General features: G+C 42.6%; 1 protein-coding gene across 1 annotated transcript; it reads right to left on the reverse strand.

Annotated features, from left to right (window-relative positions):
- Nucleotides 1-965: 965 nt before the first annotated feature.
- On the reverse strand, nucleotides 966-16,396 carry snx27a (sorting nexin 27a). Its single transcript, XM_035183624.2, has 13 exons — nucleotides 15,934-16,396; nucleotides 12,318-12,543; nucleotides 11,962-12,154; nucleotides 11,475-11,539; nucleotides 10,737-10,841; nucleotides 10,380-10,458; nucleotides 9,898-10,061; nucleotides 8,301-8,390; nucleotides 6,844-6,993; nucleotides 6,562-6,690; nucleotides 6,231-6,290; nucleotides 6,021-6,069; nucleotides 966-5,110 (listed from the first exon to the last, which is right to left on the reverse strand). The coding sequence occupies exons 1-13, from the start codon at nucleotides 16,263-16,265 to the stop codon at nucleotides 5,040-5,042; spliced, it is 1,713 nt and encodes a 570-aa protein (XP_035039515.1). The 5' UTR covers nucleotides 16,266-16,396; the 3' UTR covers nucleotides 966-5,039.
- Nucleotides 16,397-17,243: the final 847 nt, after the last annotated feature.

A 17,243-nucleotide genomic window follows, 5' to 3' on the forward strand; every position in this document is an offset into this window, starting at 1 on the left:
CATCCAGTTTCCACAGCATCAAATAATGAATCAAAACCCCAATGAGCAGTTGAACTAGTTTGGTCCACATCCCACAGTGGGTGGGATTGATGACCTATACTGCAGCTGGCCTTCAGGGGGCAGTCGAGATGCTTTGGCTTCACTTCAAGTCGTCCAGCTTTAAATACGGTCTATGAGCTGAAAGTCTTCTTTGGTCCGTTCAGTCACTTGTTGAGCTCTAATTGGACACACTGCATGTTCTGTTCGTCTTCCTCGTCGTCGTCAAGCTACTGAACTGGAGATGAGCGATAGTGAAATGTTTCCCACCAGCAAACTGTCACCTTCGCTCCTCGTCATGATCATCCCGTCTTCGCTTCTCATCCAGCCGACTGTGCCAAACAATTTTGCTCTGAAGATTTACCACCAGGCAACTCAATAAGAGCTGCATTTGCATAAACGCCTCCCACGCAGACACAAATTACAGGACTTATCTCCTCTAAAGGGAAGTGGTTAGAGTAAACCTTCAGACCGACAAACAGCGCATGAATGACACTTCTTGCTCGGCAGCCGACGAAAGAAAAACTAATTGAAAAAATATATTCACGGCCGTAGCATTTTGACCAATTCAAATTTCAAGACATTAAAACAAGTTAATTGGTCCCAGAGGAGCGCTCGCTGTTGCTTTACGTCTTGATGTTGGCCTGGTCTCACTGGACAGGAGGTGAATCCATACATTGATAAAACACAACCCGAGTGTTTTAGCATTTAACCGATGGTAAAAAAAAAGAAAGAAAGAAACTCCTCCTGGAAGCCAATTCAGATTACTGCCAACGTTAGGAAAACGACCTCCGCAGTTCATCTCATGTCCTGCAGGGAGAGAGGGTGAATAAATGAAGACCAGCAGCATTTTTTCCCCAATATATAACTTTATTTAAAATATTGTTACAATTTATTACTCTACACAACATTTTCAAATCTTTTTGTCCTTTTTCTTATATTGGTTAGTAAACCTTTGTGTTTTTTTTTTTTTAAGATATAAAACTCTCCATGTTGTAGCGTAGTTCAGCATCAGGTGTTAATCAACGTCTTAGTAAATGCAACACCGCTTCTCTTTTGAACAGCTTGTTACACTGTGTGGTTTAGCTAATCCTCCATCTGTTGCCCACACACTAAATTAATGATTTGACGGTGGCTCGAGCATTGGACACTAAAATTTCCCCAATAGTTAAAATTTCTGCTTAAATAAATAAAAAGTTTTGAGTTGGGAGAAACAAGAGTGCATTTTGTCCAAAAGGATATCATTTTTTCTTTTCTTTTTTTAAAACAGCTATTTACAGGTTATGCTGAAGACAGACAAACAAGACTTAGGTTTTTTAAACTGATGCCTACTCGTCATGGAAAAGCCCTGTTTCAAAGCAACGGACAGAAAGTAATTACATAAAAGGTTAACACTTTTCAAACAGCACTTAGATCCACCCTTCATTTTAGTAATCGGTGGGGCACGTCAGCTGAAAGTAGAAGGCCGGCAGCTAATGCCCCTCCGAGCTGGACGTGCGTTCCAGAGGTCGACAAACATCAAGTCTACACAGAAGCGCTGTTGATGAGACTGACGCGGCAGCTCTGACTGACAAGGACAGTGTCAAAAGCGAGAACGCCGCTTCGCACACTGGAGTCCGAGAGCCCTGTGAAATGGGTTTTTTTGAACTATCAGAAAAGATCTAGTATGTTATCTGCAGCTGAATGAGGTTGGATGGAAATCTGTGATGATTTGGCACATGAGACTCGGAAAAACTGACGTGTTTCCATAGCAACTGCATCATTTCGACGTGCATTTCAACAGCGGGTTTTGACAAACACAAAGTTTCTGAGTTCCATGTGCAGTCCTCACATGAAGTGACGTTTTTTCTCCACTCTCCTGCCTCCATGTTTGTTTAACCGTGAAACATTCTTTATATCTGTAAAGTTCAATCATTTTTCATAAATAATCTTTCTCTTACGAGCTCAGCCTGTCCAGCATTTCAGACACAAACACAGGTGGCCCACAGCACAGTGCACACTGACGAACAAGAACTATCAAACACAGGCCAACCGAACAAAGACGTGCTTCTTAACATTCCTGTCATCTCTCCGCTTTCACTTAAAAAAACATTACCATGACATTTATCTCACTGATGGCCCGAGACGGACGACAACTGACAGTACGCACGCTGCCAGCCAATGACGGCGAGCGGAGGATGGCACCTGGCGTGGACGAGACGAGCCGAAAAAACCCGAAATAATTTTTTTTAAAACAGCAGTTTTCTAAACGCTTATTCACAGCAGCACGAGCCACGGGGACGTACAACAAATATCAAACGGTTAAAAAAAAACAACACTGTTTTGAATACATCGTTGGGAGGAGTGAGTCAGTCGGCTGACAGGAATAAAAGGAACACCGGGTGTGTTGAGCCAACGTGGTGCTGCCACGGCAACCACATCCCCCTGTGATGACGGGAGACCAACCTGGAGTAAGAGCAGAGGACAGGACAGACCAACACACACACAAACAGACACACACACACACACAAACAAACACAATCTAACCGACTCTCCCTCTACAGCTTATAAAAGGAAAAAAACCTCATGGTTGAACAGCTTTAATTCTCGTCATCCATCTCTAAATTGGCCATTACTTGAGCTGTCAAAATGACCATCCAGCAATTTGCACATTGCAGTCTCCCTCTCAATCCAGCCGTCTCTGGGGTGAGTGTAAAACATACATCATTCTGCCACAGTTTGGTACGTACATGTATTGCTATAGGCTGCTGTGTAACCGACGCCTGTCCTCAAGAGGCAACAACGGGGAAAAAACAAAATAGCTTTGTGAGGCTGCATTTAGCAATTTTGTCAAACCAAAAACATGGAGCGCCAGGGCGACGGGGACATGTGTGTGTGTGTTTGTGTGTCTGTGAATCCGAGCTTGACAATAGGAGACGCCTCCTATTTGTCTCCATCTGTCTGGCATCTCCACTCTCGCATAGATAGAAAAACCCCATCTTCATTTACTGGCTCTCACACCGACAGCTCATCAGACACGTCCAATCAGAGCTTGAAAGCTTATCAGCAATGTCATTGATAGACATAGAGGACACAAAACACAGCCACACACACACACACACACACACACACACACACAAGCCTGCTCCAAGATGAGGGACTGAAAAGCAAATTGTGACTAAACCTTGACGTGAAATAGACGTTTTTATCCAACCAGAAGCTAAAAGCTCGACTGTGCGAAACAAGAGACCTATAAAGTTGAACCTGCTCTACAATTCAGAGTGATTAAATAAAAACATCACTCTCCGTTTCAGGTTTTTTTGGTTGCTGCCAGAAGGTTGAGTGAGGGACAAGAGCGAGTCAGTAATGGAATTGGCCTGGAAAAAACTACCAGCCCTTCGTTGGATAAACAACGAGATATCTGCGCACACCGTCTCTGTTCGGATGCTATTTCCCCGGAAAAATTTAAAAACACAAATAAACCTTCGTTTTTGAGAAGAAAAACTAAATAAAATGACGTTTCACAATAAAAATCAATCTGTGTAAACCATATAATCATTTCATATGCACACACGGCTAATACTGTATCAATTTTTAAGAGGCAGACAGATGCCTGCGTTGCTCTGTATGCTGATGGCCATGGTTGCAGTCGCACAACTTCATGCACCATCTACGCTCAGTTCAACATACACACACACACACGCGCACACCATCTGTCCTCCTGACGTGGTTAATGGACAAACTGCAGCGAAGGAATACTTTTGGGTGAGTTACAGAGCCCGAGGGACCACTTCATGAGATTTCTACTTCTTCAAAGACCCACAACTACATTTGTCTTACACTCTGCTGCCCCCTGCTGTACGTTCAGAAAAACAGCAGCTCACCAACTCAAAACCTCTCCATTCCCCGCACTTATATTCATATTCTGTCGGCCTGATTGCTTGTGCAGAACACGTGACATTTCAACATCATCAAAGCTTTGGCCCATCAACCCTTTTTGTTCAAGACATCACTCTTGCACAGAGCTGAGAAGGAGAAAGCCTTTTCCTCTCAACTCCGCAAAAATCACCACAATAAAACACTTGCGAGCGGGGGTGAATACCCATACTGACATTAATGGTTGACGTGGTTTTCAAGTAATGAAGGTTAGACCAGAAGACGCGACGAATGGAGATTAGAAAGAGCAGCTCGAATGCAATTCAGTTAGTGTTTCATTGTGTTAAGTCAATAAACCAATTATTAGAGGTCTTACATTAATCTATCAGATTGTTAACCAAACATAGAATTAAAAAACGTGTTCCCTCCCGTCAGTTTTTGTTTAGTTGTTTTAGTTACATTTGTGTCGCTGATGTTTTCGGACAAAGACAGAATACTTCTGACCTCGCGGATAGAAAACATCATTGTTGTGTTAATGTCCAGCATCAGTGTGAAAGCATGACTTTGCCTTCTTTGTCACTAACTGACGGAAGTGAAAACCCTGTTTGTCTGTATCTCTCCCTTATTGTTTTCTCCTCCGTCGACACAGCCTCGGTTCATCAGCAGACAGCGGCCTCGTCGAGGGGCCTCAGGCGGAGTCTATCCAAGTGGGAGACCCAGGCGTCGGGATCCCACCCCAGGTGTCGGCTCCCTCGTCACGTTGCTTTGAGCTAACGCTGCGGTTGACGCTGACCAGTCACACACACTGTAGATATGTGTTAGATCTCAACCGCTGGTGGGAATTTTGCTTGTGTCCTGCCACATCTCAGGGAGATTGTATGGAGGAAAACAACAGACACACTATGGAGATCTAGTAAATGACATGAAAGCTGACTTGTGTTGACTTTCATTGCTCTTCTTGCTGTGTGTATCCCTGGGTTCGGTTACGTGTGACTATTCCAATTGCCCACATTCGTCACTTCCAGATTTTGGGGCGCGTGGATCGCCCCCAGTCCGTCACTCAGTCCTGTGTTTGTTGATGGGCGCTCTCAGGGGTGGCTGTAATGATGCAAGTGGACCAGTTCTAGTTTGTGTGGTGACCGATGGTTTTAGGAAGTTGCAATCTCCCCCCCTAGGTGGCGCCATCCCTTTTGCTGCGTCTCCAGAGGAGGCAGAATCTCTGGAAAGGAGAGACAGTTCAGGGGAGGAAGTCTAAATGATGGGCTGTTTTTGAACATCATGCGACTTATGAGAAGGTTTCCACAATACAACATCGATTTCAGTGTGTCTGAGTCTGTCCCTTTGCAGCAGGATGTTGCCCTCACCTTGTTTCTGAATGTCTCTGACTTCCTTTCCCTTCTCTGCTTATCTGTCTTTAGCGGTTCACTATTTCCTCCGTCGTACAACTCAAAATGTTCTCCTCATTCTTGTGATTCGCACTTGCTCGTCCACATACTTGTTTCGCTTGTCTTGTTTATTTCGTTAGCCAAGGGGGAAATAGTTTCCACTTCCCCCTGATGACTCTGACAGTGAGTCACATGCCCCAATGTGCATCTATTCTGAATTCCTACTTCACTTCACCAGGATGTGTCTTCTCTCAGCAACCTGATAGCCTCGGAGGAGAATTTACTCTCCTAAGTTGTTAAGTGCTCTGCGAGGCTCTGCTGAACAGTCTATAAAATGTCCCTGCAGTTTCTGCTCCACTTTGTTTAGTTCCTTATAATGAAATAGTAGCAGCAGAAAAGAGATAAAAACAATACAAGCGTTTCTGAATGTGCCTCTTCTAGGGCCAGGTGTAATTTAATGTCACTGAACTTAAAATGCTCATAAACCTGTTAAGGATTCCCATATATTTTGTCTCACACTGTACTTGCCTGTATCCTCTCCCTGTCCTTGCCCTTTTAGTTTTTGCCAGACAGGAAACGTTTGCATAATTCATTGAGCTTGATGAGTCCTGTCACTCTAATCGCCGCTCAGCATCACATCTGAATACATATTTCTTCGTGATTTGCTCCAGATATAAATCAAGCCTCTTAGTGTCCGTTCTTTCAATTTGTATTTAGGGGGGAAAAAAAACACTTGCTGCTCACCAGTGTTACTGCAGTTTTTGTTGTCTTTGTCAGATGCCTCTTCCTCAACCTGAAAGCCAAGAGATTAATACACAAGAAATAAAAAGAAAACAGGTTAGTGGCTGAGTGTATTCCTGAAGGAAAATGCTATAATAAGCTAAGTTTAGAGTTTCAAACTTGGCACGGAGTCATGTGCTTCCCAGAATGAAAGAGGAAAGGAGTGGTCCTTACCTGTTTCCTCCACTTCAGCTCACAAAAGACCCGCTCAAAGCACTCGTGCATGTAGTTAAACTGGGAGAAAGAAGCAAACACAATTGTTATTCAGCCTTTAATACACAAATCAGTCGGCAAAGTAAGAAGAATAAATTGTATTTCTATCCATTGTGTTCGCTTCTCCTTACTGCAGCTTTGATTACATGTGGAAGTAAGTGTGTAGACTATTAAATCACACAATTATTCCGTATGAACTCTTCTAGACTGGTCACTCTAAAACGTTAAATACCAACAAAGTGAATACATAGATACATAAACACAATGAAATGACAAAAAGCAGATCACTCACATATGGAGTGAAGATCTTGACCCAGCGAGGTTTCTTCTCCCCTCTGGCATACTCGAAGCAGAAAGCCATCCCCTCCTCGTCAGTGTCCCAGCGCTGCATCTCCCCCCACTCAAACGCTATCACCTGGTTCTGAGGAAAAGACAGTGGGTGGACACTAGATAAGTCTCGTGCATATGTATGGTTCATCTTAAGGTTTGATTGACAAGTCAATTTGGAGGAAATGCTTTGATCAAATGATGCAGGTATATCCATATTTTTACTGAGACTTAGACACACACTCACCTCCAGCGTGCCGTCCTCCGTGCAGGCGTGCAGCTTGAAGTGATGGATGCTGATCGCTGTGATGACATGTCCCTTCCTCCTGGAGTCGCAGGAGCAGTGTGGGAACGCGACCTCGTTGTAGCCCTCACACGTCCGCAACAGGCTCAGGTACTAAAAGATAAGAAGTATAGAGCATTATAGATCAGTCACTATTACTGGGAGTAACCTGGTTTACCTCAAAGTCAAATTACTCTAAAACCCTAGTTAATGGTAAAAGGTGATTTCCATCTTGATAAACTCTCAATGTTACAGAAAAAATGTGTTTATTTCTAAAATTTAAAGTGGCTGTAGTAAATTATCTGTAATGTATGTAAAAAAAATTAAGTGAAATTTAGTGCAGGCTGTATATTTCATTTATATATATTTATTTGTATAGAAATATGATCTATCTGTACACATAAGAACCCAAAAGTCCAACAGAGGCAGCCTTGTTGTTAAAGTGTCTAATAAAACATTTATTTATCATGTGTTCAGCTTTTCCTTCAAACATACTGGTGGGAAAAAAACATTATATTTCAACTCTGAGACCAAATCTCATCTTCCAAAAGGAATTAGAACATATTTCAAAACACCAGAGCCTGCAGTAAATTATCAGTGGGCTTGGCGAGCCTCCTCAGGACGAGGGTGCACACTATCTCACCTGGAAGAAAAGTCACACTATCTCACCTGGATAAACTGATGACATATTCAAAGTCTAAATGGTAAATAAATAACTTTCTCACTTAAAAAACATATATAAAAACTTAATAAAGGTTAGGTACATACAGGGAAGTCTGATGGCTGGGCAAAGGTATCTACAATGCTGCTATCATTCTGAATCGAGCCCAGCACTCACCATTCCCTTCCCAAAGCCCCTCTGGTGTAGCCTTAATATCTCTGCTTTCATTCTTGTATGTGTTTTGCCCTCACCATATACATAACCTACTGCTTATGAGAATACCAGCTCATTAAAACTGTGTCTCATGCTTGAATGTGCAAAAAGACTCCTACATTTTAATGAACCACTTTGGAAACGGGATTCACAGCTCTGAGTATTAATTTCTTGCCTTTCATTCCTCTACATTCACCTTCCTGTGTCTTTATCATGCAAATCCAGACGTTTTTGTGCAAATTTGGACTTCATCAACAAATAAGCTCACTGAAATACTCACTGATGTAAATGAGGGTTGATTTTATATTCATTTTTCTAAGGTTTCCCTTCAAAAGTTTGGAAATGTGCTCGGTGGCTACATAGTTATGAATTGCACTTTGATTAAATTTTCTACAAACATCAATACATATTCTGACATGTAAAAACTGTGTTATCCCATTCCGTCAATTATTAATAAGTTAAGGTTTGGTGATGGCTCTGGTCAGCAGGCAAAAAGTGCAGTGATCCCAATCCCCTCCCCAAACAAAGACTGGTTTGTTGGACTGACCGTGGCCATCTTGCGCTGCTCTGCCAGTTTCTGCAGCTGGTAGGATTTGTCCTCTGTTTTTATGAATCCCTTCTTCACATCATCCAATGCCTGGTCAGACAGGGGGGGTGGGGTGGATGGTGGGTTAGGGTGGCATGAAGAGATACAACACCATTTACATTTTAGAAGTAGATATTCTGGTTCAAGTTAGTGAGTTCGTCCATTTATAGCATTAAGCCCTTGTAAGTTCAGCTATAATTGATATTCCCATAATAAAAATCAATCAAATGACAATGTGAAAACAAGGTGAGCAGTGATTTCCATTATTTAGACAGGACTGTGACGGCCCACTCTAATTTGTCCTGCCAGTTCCTTAATGAACTGAAAATAATAACATAAAAGATATTTAACGTGGTGTTTTGCTCTCTCTGTCTCCTCTATATTTCTGAAATACTAAAATCGGACTGATCATGGAAAGCATGAGCAGAAATCCTGCCTTGTTTGTTGCCTTGTGGACTGAAAGTTTTTATCGTCTACAGCAGAACTCAGCATGACTGTGAACTGGGCTCATTAGCCAATCACAATAAGCCCCCACCCCCCAGTTTGGCATCAATTATTACAGGTGGTGAACCCAATGCTGGTAAACACAATGCAACATTTAGTGGCATAAGAACCAGATATTTCCCTTTGGAGTTGGTGGACTGAATACTGTTACAATCACCAGGTGGCAGAACCCAGGTATCCATTGCAGGTTTAAATATTCTAGTTGGGCTCGTTGTCTTGTTTCTCAGGAATGTAAGAACTGTGCTGACTTTCCTCGCAGAAATCTTCTTACCACGTCACGTCCGAACCTCACGTGCCTAACAGGCTCCAGGTAGTGACCTTTATTGGTCAGCGGCCAGCCTGAAGGCTGCTGCCACAGCTACGGCTATTTTTAGTGCATTTGCATTAGAGGATTATTTTTTCCACTTCGCACTTATGATTCAAAAATTGTGGCAACTGGCTTCAACTGGCTTTTAGAATATCATGTTACTCTGGCTTCCTAAATAAATCCACAGGAGGTGGCCTTTCACAGCAATGGGCTCTTTGTTTTACATTCATTACGTAATTCGTGGGACTTTGAGATAGTGGCTTAATATTTTGTTTAGGATGTGAGTTGTTAGAATGTCAGTGGCAGATAAGGGTAAACCTTTGTGTCCATAACTGACATCATATTGGGAAAATAGCCTGAGAAAATGGAAATTGTTATTATGGTTGGTCTAATTATCTTTTTAGTAACAAGATTCTATGATTATATTATGTTTTGATTGTATAAAACAACAGATATACACAGATCCTGGATGATTTAACCTATATGTGTTTACACTGATTAAAATGCAAGAGCCATAGCTGGAAGTTTGAGGCCAGCTTAGATGGTTAAAAGTAAGAGAGTAAACTTATTCAGTAAATTTCCATGATAATGGCAGAAATTATTCATTAACAAAAGTGCTCAAATTTCCGACATGTTTAAATTCAGAAAGAAGTATACAAACTATTTGGGGAGACAGAAGAATAAATTAGAAAATTGTGCCCAGCTCCCATCATTTCATGGCAAACGAGATTCAATTATCCTCATTACCTGGTGAAAGCAGTAGTGCAGTGCCAGCGGATTGTCTCTTAGTAACTCCTCCTCCTGGAAGCTGAACAACCATTTGCGGAGCGCCAAGCAAGTCCCCGGCACCGCCGACGTGTAGTTCTGCACGTAAAGCTTGTGGGGAAACTCGTTGGGCGCCAGCTTCCGTACTGTGAGAATAAAAAGGAAGCAGGAGAGGGATATTGATGTGGACAGCGTGGGGGTGGTCTGTTTAGTCATTAAAAAGATAATTCATAATAACCTGTATTAAATTACCCTTGCTGTCCAAATCTGTAGACATACCCTGAGGCCCATTGAATCAAACCAGTGGGATGATGCAGGTCTTTATTTAGACCTGTAGCATCCCATCTTTATTTAGTGGTCATGTGATGAAGTCAGAGTAAAATTTGAAATGAAGCGTGTAAAACATACTCAGTGAATTTTTCCTTTGAAACATCAGAAACATGAAACACACACAAGGTTCTTACCAAAGGTATGGTTGATGACCTCAAAAAGGGCAAAGTAGCTCGCCATAATACTGTCCATTCCAACCTTCAACACTAACGCCTAAAGGAAGAGCAATACAGTCAGTTATGTAAGAAAAACATTGTTTGGGAATTTGTTTTCACACTCCAACTGCAAATGTTGTTTTCTTCCAGTGTAAACATATGTTTGCAGCAATGGAATATCAAGTATTTAGAGTATATTTGACTTTGTAATCCTCTGAGCCACAACAGAAGCTAAAAACTGAATGCAAAGTCCAATTTACACTTTCAAACTATGGGGGCAATAACGTGTAAAAGAAAGGTGAATGACTTGTTTCAGCAGATGTCATGTGACCTCACCTGGTACACCTGGTCTGTGGTGCTGTTCTTGCGGACTCTGACGGAGATGGTGGTCTTGTCTGGCAGGGCTATCCGCAGTTCTACATCTGTCACTCCATTGTAGTTCTGCACAGAGGAGCAAAACATTATGGGGACAAAAGTCGAGCTGCACTAACTCATGTGTGGATTAACTAAAGGTGTGTTTGTGGATTTAAAACAAAAACATAGCAAAAACCAGAAAGTCCTTTTGCTAAGAAGTCCTAATCCTTTAAAGTTTTTCTGTAAGTACAAATAGTTTTAATAGGACTTTATTTGTTTTGCTACAGTAACTTCTCCAAACACTAGTAAGCCTATGTACTTAACTGATGTCCAGATTGGTTGGCAGGGTGGCCGTACAAAGAATGAAACTAAACTGCCATAAGTGTTGTTGAAAGTAGACGGGGGAAGGTTAAATAAATACATTTAAAAAGTAATTTAAGTGCCTACGATTCTCTTGAATGGCCCCATTAGAGTTTCTAAACTGAAAGCTAGCTTGACCTTGCTCTAACTGGGAAAGGCACATCAGATAATGTAATAAACAACAAGTATTGTGGAAGTTATACACCTGAGAAAGTTTTGGAAAATTTGCCGTAAAAAAAAAATCTCAGAAAGAGATAGATCCAAATCTTGTATTGCTGTTTATTCAGTCGCCACAGTCTTTAGACAGGAAATAATGGGAAACAGTGATATACAAACAGTGTAATAATCAGAGATGCATACCTCGTCTGATTCAGAGAGAAACTCCTGCATGATGTCGCTCTCCCCGATCACCCGCACAGAGCAAACTGGAGACACACAACACAGACAAGGATGAAGAGAAAGAGAGTGGGGGGTGGGGGGTCCACAATAAATTAAATAAACAAAAAGGACGGCTCATTTTGCTTGTATCCTGTGATCAGGTTCACAATATTCTCCATTTAAAAGGGAAAAACTGACCACAGCCAGAGCTCTGACTATTGTCTTTCCTCACAAAATGATTTCAGCACATATACAATTCATCATTCCTTCTTTTGTTATTATTGATATTATGGATATTGGTGGAGGGTCTAAATACAATTTCGTACTTTAACATCAACCTTTGACAATGGAGCTGTAATTCCTCTCGATTGACGTATGGATCAGTAAGAGAAAAGCCTTTTGTCTTTGCTCGAACTGAAGATGAACACAAGCCTTTCTTTACACTAGTGACATTTCCATATCAGCCTACCTCGCTCAAGATATTCCTCCAAGCCTCTACGCCGAGCATCCAGCTGCTGTTCAGAAAGGGAGAAGGGCCATTTCCCTGGAATCTTTGGGAAGATGAAGTTGGAATACTCTCTCTTTAGGTTCTGGTGCAGGATGGCGAACTCCCGGTAGCGCTTTGAGCACAGCTGCCTACCTGACATGTACACATTGTACACCTACAGCCATTGAAGCAAGAACAGAAAGGCTTTAGAGGGAAACATGTTTTATTCACTGTGCGATCATGTATTTTCAACCTATATGGGACAGGTTTTAGGAGCAGCCACGAGGCTATTTCCAGAATGAAAGATGTTTCGGTCACCGTGTCAAATGAGCACTCACCACAAACCTCTCGGAGTGCTGCTCTACATGTTTGTATGTGGGAACGGAAATGGGCACAGCCTGCTTGTCGCTGTAGTCATAGTTTAGTTGGACTTCCTCTCCTCCTTCCAACCCATCGGACTCCTGAGGTGGAACGGAGAGCACAGCCAGAACCAGCTCCTTCTCCCCTGCACGGATCAGGTCCACGACCTGCTTGTGGGTGGCACCTTCCACGCTCACCCCATTACTGGAAGAAATGTGAGAGCAAGAGAACCACAAAGTGAGAAAAGAAAGTGAGATGGGACTTATTAAGAGCCTTTTTCACATGCTCAATTATTAATGTTTCAACATGGCAGATTCTCTAAATATCAAGACAACAGATCGAGTATCCAGAATTGACCACAGCAGAACTTGACCGGATTTTCCGATCAAATATGCAATTGTTAAATTGAAGTGTAGTGTATTTTCTAATACCGCTTCTTAAAATAATTCAAATGGGTAATAACAAATACTGTCCTGATAGCAGTGCCCTTGATTCCCCACGTTAAAATCCAGAGAGTAGTCCGTTTTATGTAAGGTAACCTGAGGCCAACCTGTGGCACTAAAAACTGAGTCGTTGGCCTGATGTCACTGAAGGAATGAAACTGATAGCAGAGACACTTACATTTTATAACGGCTCTGGTAAAGAAATGGCATCTGGGGCAGATTGGTGATGTCACAGTCGATAAGAAATTCACTTAATAAATAATACAGACTTCAGCATCTGTAATAATCATAAAAATGGCACTTGAATCCCTTACCTTCAGCACAACAATATAATAGATTAGTATTAATGGTGCAAATATGTGTCCTTTGTATGTCTTTTTATGTTGTGGCAGTGTTTCATTTTTTGCCATTCATTGACAAACACAATGTTGGGAGGGAGCTGAGTAACCAGGTCAGCTCTAATGTCTCCCTCTCCTTTGGTGCCGTGAGACACCTCCCTCCTTGGCTTTACCGAGGCCAGATGGCACGGGCATCAGGTGTCTCTGTTAATCTTCAAATGAGAAACAGCGGGACGGAAACATGAAAGGAGGGAGTGAGCAGGAGCACAAGCAGAGGTCTGTCAACTCTATATGCCATGTCTCCATCCCTGTGTAAAATGTGTAGGAAAAGTCTGTCGTGAAAAACAAAAGGAAACATCGGGAGATGAGAAGAGCTGGTTTGCGTTGTGAGAAAAGGGATTAAAGTGACTGAGAGCTAAATTTGAGGTGTGAGACCCGGGAAGACGAAGATAAAGGTGTTTCGGTCACGCGACTGTTATCCAATCATCCTTGTGTCAGACAAAACAGAAGCAGAGATGCCGAGCAGACAGGTGTCTCAGTAGCTGATCTGCAACTAGAGATGTTCAGATATCGGTATCAGAACATCTCTAAGAGCAAGAAAGAGGGTTGGTAGCAGGTGAATTTGGCTAAGATTAGAATTAAGCAACATTACACTAAAGTAGGACTGAAACCATTTAGTTATCAGCTATTTCTCGCCTTGATTTATCAGTGAATATACTGTGAAGACGAGAAATAAACAAAATCTCATCATGAGATAAACAAGCTGCTCTTCATTGTTCGCTAGGAGATAAGTTGTGTTTTCAAGGTCATCGAGTTTCAAGGCATCACATTTGGATCAAAGTTGAAATTGTGATAATCATTGAGCAAAACTGATTAACTGAAAAGTAATCAGGTTCACTGATGGCCGACTGACTGATAAGCTTATCACTGATGTGAAGCGTTACAGGACCTTGTAGCATTACTGCCTCCTCTATATACACAGGAGAGCACAGACTTTTTATATCTATTATTTATTTTAAGTTGACTAAGAAATATGTAACATTCTACACAAACTGCACTCAGGCAGTTGTCAGAGTCTAGAAATACAACCCGTTAGCAGCTGAACATGGATGAAGTCAACCCTTTCACTTGGTCATAAAACTTTGAAGCAAAACGCTGACATATGACATACTTCAGGGGATGATGCTTTTGTGTTTTTGCGAAATAGCCCAGCTGGTTAATATATCACATGATAACAACCAGTCCTGTCACGTGACCCAGAGAGCGATTTAGCAGCAAAGTCTAGAGAATGCATAGGTTGGGTAGATGCCGCAGCAACTTAAAATAAGGTCATTGTTCCTTGTTTTCAGTTTCTCTTCTCCATTACATGCTCGGTTTAATAAAGTGCATTGTAATATAGGATCATGTTTTCACTGCACACACTGGGACTGAGCCAGAAAAACACATGGACCTATGAGAAACATATATAACAAGTATATAGGAACTGCACATATTTACTACTAACATATTACTAATTTGCAGTATTTAGCCCTTATTGGTCAGATCACGGATAACAGCCATGGTTTAATGGTGTATTATTAGAAGTCTGAATATATAATAGGAGCTGATGGAGGCTCTATTGAGATGTAATTTCTCTTTTATACAACAACAATAATAAAAGCTTTATTTATATATCACTGCAGGAATCTGCAGGATGCAATGTGACAAGGAGGCCAGACAACCACAGAAAAACTTGAACACATAAAAGCAGTAATATGAATATAATACAATAAAATAAATGGTGAAAAGAAGTCTATAAAAATGGGTTTTAAGAAGTGATTTAAAAGAAGTCACTGACTCTGGGAGTCTTATCTCCTCAGGTAGTTTGTTCCCAAGCCGAGGGGCCGAGGAGCCGAGGGGCCGAGGGGCCGAGGGGGCCGGGGGGGGATCTGATCAGTAGAATCTTAAAATCAATTCTAAACCGGACAGGGAGCCAATGGATAGAAGCAAAAGATCTTGGTGAGGTGATGTTGCCCTTTAAGACCAGTGAGAAGCCAATAGCTGCTGCTAAACGTCTATTACACATCTATTAACGGCGAGAGGAAGTGCAGAACAAGTTATTTCCACCCAGAACTCTTCTGTGGGGGAGTCTGACAGCCCGCCTGACTTTTCCTACTGCTACCAGAAGTCTGTCCGGGATCCAGCCATGTGTGTCACAACCACTCAAGGACACTGATAAAGACATGTAAACAATGAGAGAGATCTAAAAACTGCCCCATGTAAACAACACGGTTGATCAAGAGATGTCTCCTCCAGACATGACACACACAGACACACACACACACACACACACACAGACAGACAGACAGACAGACACACATCCTCCATATGATGTGGAATGTGAGTAGTGGCATCGCACTCTTCTTGCTCCAGGCTCAAAACACACATCCGCACCATTAGACAACACAATGTCAACAAGGCTGTCATGTAGCTTCTCTGCACTAGCTGCACAGGACGTTAGCTACCTGGCTCCTCGGCTAGCTGAAGCTAATCAACATGCACAGGCTGTGGTGTAACTTATGTAAGCTGGTTAGCCTCCTGGTTAAGTCACTAGCGTTAGCATTGGTGAAGCTACATCCCCCCCCCACCACAAACCTGCTCAGACACGCGCAGTTAACCGGGTAAATAACTAGTTGTGCTGCGTAAACGACCCGTTTCGTTGTCATAACACACAAGTGACGTCGCCGTGTAGCCCCGAGGACGGCTAACGTTAACACATGCCTGCCGGAGCGGGCTGCAGCTAGCCTCGCATGCTAGCTCCCAGGCGGACTTACACTTCCAGGATCCGGTCACCCTTAGCTATCCCGGCTCGGTCCGCCGCTCCTCCGGGCAGAACGGCGCTGACATGCTGCAGCGGAGCGTACAGTTCCCCGTTGATGCTCCGGAGCTGCCCTCCTTCGCTGACTTGACCGCGAACGTTGAACCCGTACCCGGACTCCGACTTGACGATCCTCACCGAACGCGGACCCGACGTTACCGTGGTGGCGGTCTGGCCCGCGGTGTCCGCCGCCGCCGCCGCCGCCGCAGCCGAGGAACCGGCGGCCGGACCGTTGCGGGATGCCGAAGGCTGAGCCGACCGAGTTTCATCGCCTCCTACATCCGCCATCTTATCCACAGACCGTACCCCCCCTCCTGTCGGTGTCTTGTGCTGAATTCAAAACAACACTCGGGCTCTGTCCCTCGGTCACGTCAGCTCCACAGACCCGCTCTGTTGTTGATGACCCGCCCCCAGGAAGCGTCACGAGACCCGGCCACTCAACGTGACCTCCCGGGGGCGGCACCGGGACTCAGGTCTTCTCTTTTTTAAAAACCTTCTAATCTGTCATCTTGTCTCTGATGAGTATTTATCAACTGTATCATCATCAGATCTGTTCACGTGACAGTGGAGGAACAGCTCCATTGATCTGAGTGGGTTGTTAATTACTTTATTCTAGTTCTTTAATCTGAAAGCATCTTGTCAACATGTTGTACAAACGCAGCAAAACAGAGTAAATTAAACACATAAGAAATAAGTAATAATCAAAGTCGTACAGAAGTTTATAGAAAAACACGAAAATATTATGAGGAACAACAGCAACAACCATAAAAATGATAATTTTTGATTACCAGAAAATCAGTTTCTCTCGAACACTCACTTTCATCAAAGAAATCATTCATCACTGAGACACTTTGACACTTAAACTCCACGTGGAAAATGACAGACTAATTGTACATATTCCAAAATCCCTCCCCTGGTGCTTATTGTATCCCCCCACCATATTTTTCTTATTTTATACTTCCACAAATACACCACAGCAAATTCCTTGTATCCGTAAACCTGCTTGGCTATAAAAGCCGATTCTGATATTTCATAATTATAGGTTCTCAAAGGTTTCAGCCAATTGTAGCTTTAGTTTATTTTTTTGCTTCCCCGAGTCTCTCAACCTATTCTTGTCACACTCACTGATTTGCTGCCCCGTGACAACATTTAAAGCTGATGCCAACCACTGATATTATTGTGCCTTGTGTGAAATTATGCAACACGTGGTGGTGAGTGTTGATGTTGATTAAAGTTGGAGTAATCTGTGAAATTACCTCCTCTGTA

The sequence above is a fragment of the Hippoglossus stenolepis genome, chromosome 17, assembly GCF_022539355.2.
Source record: "Hippoglossus stenolepis isolate QCI-W04-F060 chromosome 17, HSTE1.2, whole genome shotgun sequence".
Taxonomy (NCBI): domain Eukaryota; kingdom Metazoa; phylum Chordata; class Actinopteri; order Pleuronectiformes; family Pleuronectidae; genus Hippoglossus; species Hippoglossus stenolepis.

Bases quoted from the DNA above. Each gene is read 5' to 3' on its own strand.
- snx27a (XM_035183624.2), bottom strand. From the start codon at position 16,265: ATGGCGGATGTAGGAGGCGATGAAACTCGGTCGGCTCAGCCTTCGGCA. The intron at 11,540-11,961 runs GTAGGCTGATAT...GTGTGTCTCCAG, and splicing joins GGAGGAATATCTTGAGCGAG to TTTGCTCTGTGCGGGTGATC. The intron at 8,391-9,897 runs GTAATGAGGATA...CTGTCTGACCAG, and splicing joins TGCACTACTGCTTTCACCAG to GCATTGGATGATGTGAAGAA.